At 36.6% G+C, this 6,812-nt stretch overlaps 1 protein-coding gene across 3 annotated transcripts; it reads left to right on the top strand.

The window, feature by feature from the left end:
- Positions 1 to 1,259: 1,259 nt before the first annotated feature.
- LOC105171773 (putative methyltransferase PMT3) lies at positions 1,260 to 6,539 on the top strand. Of its 3 annotated transcripts, none has more exons than XM_011092997.3 (8): positions 1,260 to 1,566; positions 2,774 to 3,186; positions 3,345 to 3,509; positions 3,646 to 3,828; positions 4,043 to 4,637; positions 5,337 to 5,449; positions 5,580 to 5,800; positions 5,945 to 6,539. In XM_011092997.3, exons 2-8 carry the CDS (start codon positions 2,914 to 2,916, stop codon positions 6,264 to 6,266), a joined length of 1,872 nt encoding a protein of 623 aa, XP_011091299.1. In that variant the 5' UTR covers positions 1,260 to 1,566; positions 2,774 to 2,913; the 3' UTR covers positions 6,267 to 6,539. The 3 variants fall into 3 exon arrangements, with proteins under 3 accessions (XP_011091299.1, XP_011091301.1, XP_011091300.1); XM_011092999.3 differs by having other exon boundaries at positions 1,260 to 1,645; XM_011092998.3 differs by having other exon boundaries at positions 1,260 to 1,660.
- The last annotated feature ends 273 nt before the right edge of the window (positions 6,540 to 6,812 follow it).

Here is a 6,812-nt window from a genome sequence, read left to right as displayed (position 1 = left end):
TTGATCATGGAATCCAATTGAATTGGGGAAGAAAAAATAGAAATATTCTTTTTTTGGTCAAAATTGAGTACATACGCTCATGAATTTATAATTTTAATGAATTTGGGCCCTAGTCTGAGTCTAACTTTTTTCTATGAGCCTAGGTATTGATCTTTTCTTCTTTTTATAATCTTAGCAGGGTCTTATCTTACCCATTAACAACCTCATCCTAAGTGAACTAATCATCATAACACACTAAAATATAAAGTGAATTTATTGAATAGTTTCATCATCATTAAAAAAAATAAATAAATAAAAGTAACATTGGGCTGTATTAGGCCCAGTTAATAGTTATTGGGCCGATAATTTTAAATATGGTTGTCGGATTGGGTAAAGAACTTACATTATAGCCCATTTTTTCATTTGGGCCAAGTGTGAAAGCTGGGCCCAAAAGTTTGTTCCTGATCCAGATGGAGCTCAATCATATCATGCCAACTCAGCACAGCATTTTGCTGAAATGTCCAAAATACTATTTATAAAGCTTCCATGACCCACCCCTATTTATATATTCTTTTTTTATTTAATTTTCAGGTATGTGTTTTACTATATTTTTGTTCATTACACCATTTTAAATATAATAAATAGTCTTTTATATCTTAAAATATCTTATAAATAAAATAATAATATTATTTCTTAAAAAATTCAAAATTCAAAATAAAATCAATCTTAAAGTATTATCAACATAACTAAAGAATCAGCGCATTAATGTTAAAACGACGTAGAGTCGCTTTTATTAAAAATAATAATAATTATTATGATTAATTATTAAAACTATCTAATTAGTAATATAGTTATTACATTTAAAAAATAATGCAATGAAGTTATTAACAGTTGTTTGTAAGTGCAGTTGATTTTTTTTTATATTAATATAAATATAATTTTTACACATATATCGAAGTATGGCTGCTTCCCTGCAAAATTAAATTTTTCATGACTATTTCGTATGTCCAAAATTAGTAATAAACGAAATTTTGTATTTATACAGTTTATGTAATAAAAACATTTGTCTTAAAGAAAAAACAATTATTATTAGTTAAAATATTAAAAATTATCAATTTAATTTACATTTGCCATATTAATGGATAATAAAAGGTCGGAAAAGCGTGGTTCCTGACTAACAATTTCTCTTTTAGATTTGTTAAAAAAAAACGGAAAACGGATGAATTGAGACCGAAAGCTAGACCGCTAACGTAAGGTAACAAACAGTTCTTGTCAGAGTTTCCACCCTTTTGTTCTCCGAAAATAGGAAAAGATCACACACCCGAGACGCAGTAAAATCTCACATAAACGTCAGAGCTGAGATCTAATTCCCCCCTATCCACCCCACCCCACCCCTCGCATTTATTCCCTTTCTTTTTCTGAGATTTGCTACAAATTTTTTCAGTTCTAGTGTGGAAAACCACCTCTTCCTCTATCCTTCACTCCCAACACCCTACAAATCTTGATTCTGTTTCTGTTTCTGTTTCCTGAGCTGTGAGTATATCAGGCAATCTAATTCAGATCTGCCCAGATCCATACTTCGCTTCTGTAAGCACTTTTTTCCCTCCTGATCTCATTGTCTTTTGCTGTCTTGATTTGCTGATTGGATGCTTTTGCGTATTGGAAGGTACCGTTGGTTTTGGTGGGTTTCTGACTTTATTTGTGTTCTTGCAATGCTGTTATGTGGGTGTTGGGTTTGTCCTTGGTTTACTGCATTGTGTGATGAATGTGAAGTTTCTTGAGGATATGGTGTTGTAGATCTGCTTTGATGGAGCTGTGCTTTTGAGTCAATTTATGGAAGAAGATTGAATTGTGTCACTTTTTGGAATTTGGGTGTTTGATGTGGCATTGTTCTGTAGTGTAAGAAACTGCGGGGTGAAAATTTAATATTTGTAGAAAGGAGAAAATTGGTCTTGAGTAAGTGATTTCAGGTGTGAACTTCTTCTGAACAGCACCGGCCTAGATAGTGACTATTGCTGATTCTGTTAAATTAGACAATAATGCACCTAATTAGTTGTGTTTACGTTGTCCATGGAGATCGCAGTAGTATCAATCTATGTACCTGTTCTCCATTTCTGTCTGGGGCTAAGGAAATCTGGTTGCTCGATGATCATGGTTTTGTCATTTGAATTTGTGGTTTTGTTGTTACGCAAGAAAGTTCGTGGTCTTGTCATTTAAATTTGTGTCTGTAGAAATTGGTGCTACTCTTTAGATTATGCATTCAATACAACTTCCAATTCTGAAAACTAATTGCTTTCTTCTTCTTGTTTAACATCTCAGTTGCCTAGTCTTTTTTATGATTTCAAGCTATATCTGCTCTTTAGTTTTACACTTTCTGTTTTTGTCTCACATTCCGAATGGACAGATCTCGTACTGTACTAAATCCGTCGCAGAGTATTGTGGAGAAAATAACATATTGGGCCGATTCTTTATCCATGCATATCCACTTTTTTGGCTAACTTCTGTATTTTAAACTTTGTTGCATGGGCATTTGTTAACCATTTACATCTTTTTATTTGGAAAATAACATCTCCCTTTCTGTGAGCTTTTCTTTTTTATTTATCCTATAAATTCAGCATTTATCATGATTTTAAAAGTACGATACTTTTACATGAATTTCGGGCTGGTTACCTTTTAGAATCCAAACTTGTATTAGTTTTTCACTTATTTTTTTGGGGTTACTTGATACCTCGTGCTTGCTAGATTAGACTGTTAACCAAGATTTATCCTATTTCATTGTGCAATTATGTCACAGGTTGCTTCATAGTCTAGTTTCTTACCTGAAGCCCGACGCCAGAATCTCAGTATGAGATCGTCTTTTTGACCGACAAGGTGCAAGCACTCAGGTCGAAGGAGGATCTGAAGGTTTCTAAAGAATTACCCAAGCTAAGATAAATGACAAGGGGGAGATCAGATGCAGCGCAGAAGAAGCGCTTGTTGACTTCTGTGTGTATTGTGGCTGTATTTCTTGTCTTTCTGTATCTCTACTTTGGCTCTAAGAATTCTGGGGAGTCTGCTCTAGAGTATGGCAGCCGCTCTTTGAGAAAACTGGGGACATCATATTTAGGGGGAGATGAGGATTCTGATCTTGGTCACAAGCAAGACGAATCATCAGTCAAGTTTGGGCTAGATGATGGGGAGGATGGTTTTGCCCCAAAGAGCTTCCCCGTAAGTGTTTCAACAACTTGGCAGATTTTATGCAAATTACTTTGTTGGCCGTGACAAAAGTTACTGTTTGAATAAGAAGAACCTAGTTTGCACTATCTGTTGTTTGTCCTGTGATTCTAGCTGATGACTTATTATCATTATTTCCGTTCCACCCTAAGGTCTGTGATGATCGTCATTCAGAGTTGATCCCCTGTCTGGACAGAAATCTTATATATCAATCGAGATTGAAGTTGGATCTGTCTCTGATGGAGCACTATGAAAGACACTGCCCATTACCTGAAAAGCGATTCAATTGCTTAATTCCACCTCCACCAGGATACAAGGTGAGTATCTAAAGCAGAATGCAATTGGTTTTGATGTCTGCATTTCGTTGAATTTGGTGAATATTTTGTTCTTATTTCTGTCCCTTTATTTATTTATTTCTTCTTTTCTTTTTTCTTTAACTGTTTGAAATTACAGGTTCCGCTCAAGTGGCCAAAAAGTAGAGATGAAGTTTGGAAAGTAAACATTCCCCACACTCACCTTGCAACTGAGAAGTCCGACCAGAACTGGATGGTTGTTAAAGGTGAAAGGATTCGTTTTCCTGGAGGAGGCACCCACTTTCATTATGGAGCAGATAAATACATTGCTTCAATTGCAAATGTATGTTTCTGTCTCTTGAAGTGTCAACAACGCAAACCTGATTATTTTAATAATTTGTCCCTTTAACTTTTGAATTCTGTCATAAATTGTTTACATCTGACATTTGATGAATATAAAATTTGTCCCTAAAGCTGTTAAATTGGAATAGATTAACCTATAACAACTGACACGTAAGAGAACCTTGCTTCTGGTTCTGATCATTTTTCATTTGCAGATGCTGAACTTTTCAAACAATAACTTGAACAATGAGGGAAGATTGCGCACGGTGTTCGATGTCGGCTGTGGTGTTGCAAGTTTTGGCGGTTACCTCCTTTCATCTGATATCATTGCAATGTCATTAGCACCTAATGATGTTCACCAAAATCAGATCCAATTTGCCCTTGAGAGAGGAATTCCTGCATATCTAGGTGTTCTTGGGACAAAGAGGCTTCCTTATCCAAGCCGGTCTTTTGAACTTGCTCATTGTTCTCGTTGTAGAATTGATTGGTTGCAGAGAGATGGGATCCTTTTGCTTGAGTTGGATAGAGTGCTGAGACCTGGAGGCTATTTTGCATACTCATCCCCTGAAGCTTATGCTCAGGATGAAGAGGATCTGAGAATATGGAAGGAGATGAGTGCACTTGTGGAACGCATGTGCTGGAGAATTGCTGCTAAAAGAAACCAAACTGTCATTTGGCAAAAGCCTTTAACAAATGACTGTTATATGGAGAGAGAACCTGGCACTCAGCCGCCTCTCTGTCGATCTGATGATGATCCTGATGCTGTTTGGGGTGTACTAATGGAGGCATGCATTTCACCCTATTCTGAACGTAAGCATCTTATTACATTATATATTTCTTGAAAGAAAACAAAGAAAAGAGCATCATCCCAATGCTGATTAAAAGCTATTGCTTGGGTATCTTTAACTATATAAAAATATGTGGAACTATAAATAGATGGGTTATAATTGTCCGTTTGTTGTTGCCGATAGGTAACTCTAGCTTTCATGTCTTCTTAAGATTTTAGGTTGATAAGTTGCGAATAACCGATTCAGATAATGTTCTGCAACTTCAAACTGGGTGTTCTAAGCTGTTACAGGAAGAAATTGACAATGTGTATATTAATTTTATCCTTCATTTCGTCCCTTGAAAATGGCTTTAGATTAATGTTAGGGATAATTACATTTACATCCCTTGATTTATGGTCTGTTTACACAAACCACCCCTGCTTTTTGGATAATTACATATACACCACCAGAAATGTCAACAACATTTACACAAACCACCCCTGTTTTTTTAGAAAATTACACATACACCCCCCAAAAATGTCAACATCTTTATACAAACTACCCTTAGTTTTTTGCTGTGAAGGGTGGTTTTTGTAATTATACAAACGGCAAGAGTGGTTTGTAAATGGACCATAGGTTAGGAGATGTAAATATAATTATCCCTTGATGTTATTCTCTAAATCCTGAAAAGGAAAAGGAATCCATTCATTTCCTTAATTAATATTGTACTTCTCATCATCAGATGATCACCAAACAAGAGGCAGCGGACTGGCACCATGGCCTGCCCGATTAACTTCTCCTCCTCCTCGTCTTGCTGATTTGGGCTACACAAGCGAAATGTTTGAGAAAGACACGGTACATCGAAATACAGTCACACAACTTTTCTGTTTCATTTTTTGCCCTCCTCTGCTTGCTTATCGTATGCTTGTGCATCCAAGTGGACAAAGAAGTAGATGATAACTCTGCGGATTCTGTTTGTGAGCAGGAACTTTGGAGGCAGAGAGTTGATAACTATTGGAATCTCTTGAGCCCGAAGGTCAAGCCTGATACTCTGAGGAACCTGATGGATATGAAGGCACATTTGGGGTCATTTGCTGCCGCTCTGAAAGACAAGGACGTATGGGTGATGAATGTTGTGCCTGAAGACGGTCCTAAAACACTTAAAATTGTCTTTGATAGAGGCTTGATTGGCACAGTTCACAACTGGTACGTGATTATTTGCTACTAAAGCCCAAGTTTGTTCACATCTTCACCCTTTTTTTCATCTTCCTTTTCTTCCCACTACCCTTTAAATGATAACTGAAGATTCTATATTTGGAAATTTGATCTTGTAATCCGATTTATTTACAGGTGTGAATCCTTCTCAACATACCCGAGAACTTACGATTTGCTCCATGCTTGGACTGTATTTTCCGATATTGAAAAGAAAGGTTGCAGCGGCGAGGATCTACTCCTTGAGATGGACCGGATTCTCAGACCTACAGGTTTCATTATCATCCGTGATAAACAACACGTTGTCGATTTTGTCAAGAAGTATTTATCTGCATTGCATTGGGAAGCATTCGCCACTGCTGATTCGTCTTCAGAACCTGGCCAAGATGGAGATGAAGTCGTGTTCATCATCCGTAAGAAACTGTGGCTGACAAGTGAAAGCTTGAGAGATACAGAGTAGACCCTCGACGACGGGGCTGATTAATTCACCTTCTCGGTTAGCGAATTCCACATCATCTTGGGATCTAAGAAGCATATCTCAGGAGTTCATTTTGTAGACATTCTGTAATGCTTATTGCTTCAGTTTAGTTGTTGACTAGCCATTGACAAGTTCTATTTATAGGGTATTCTTCATTCTTGCAATGCTGTCAAAATTTGTTATTGGGAAATATCGTAGTTGCCTCTGTCCCAGGATGTTCAATAATTATTCTTACCTGATTATATTCTGCTTCAATTCTTTCTCAGTCGAATCAAATTATATAGTTATGGTTCTTTCTACTATCCTTCCATCTCCTCTTCACTTGCAGGCTTTATATTGACATATTTATGTGTTTGTTTTTCAGGCGTTATTTTCATAAATTCTATTAGTTTCTGTGTAAGAAGGCGTTGTTGGAACTCATAAAATGGACTCTCTTACTATGGCAGGCAGAAGCATTTGTTCCTATGAAACATAGGTCACATGTTTGGGTCCTAAGGAAATTGGGGGACTAGTTTGGATCTTAAAAAG

This window comes from Sesamum indicum, linkage group LG10, assembly GCF_026168435.1.
Source record: "Sesamum indicum cultivar Baizhima isolate 11 linkage group LG10, ASM2616843v1, whole genome shotgun sequence".
Taxonomy (NCBI): Eukaryota; Viridiplantae; Streptophyta; class Magnoliopsida; order Lamiales; family Pedaliaceae; genus Sesamum; species Sesamum indicum.
The sequence above is the reverse complement of the archived record's forward strand: the minus strand, read 5'-3'. Positions and strand labels throughout refer to the sequence as shown.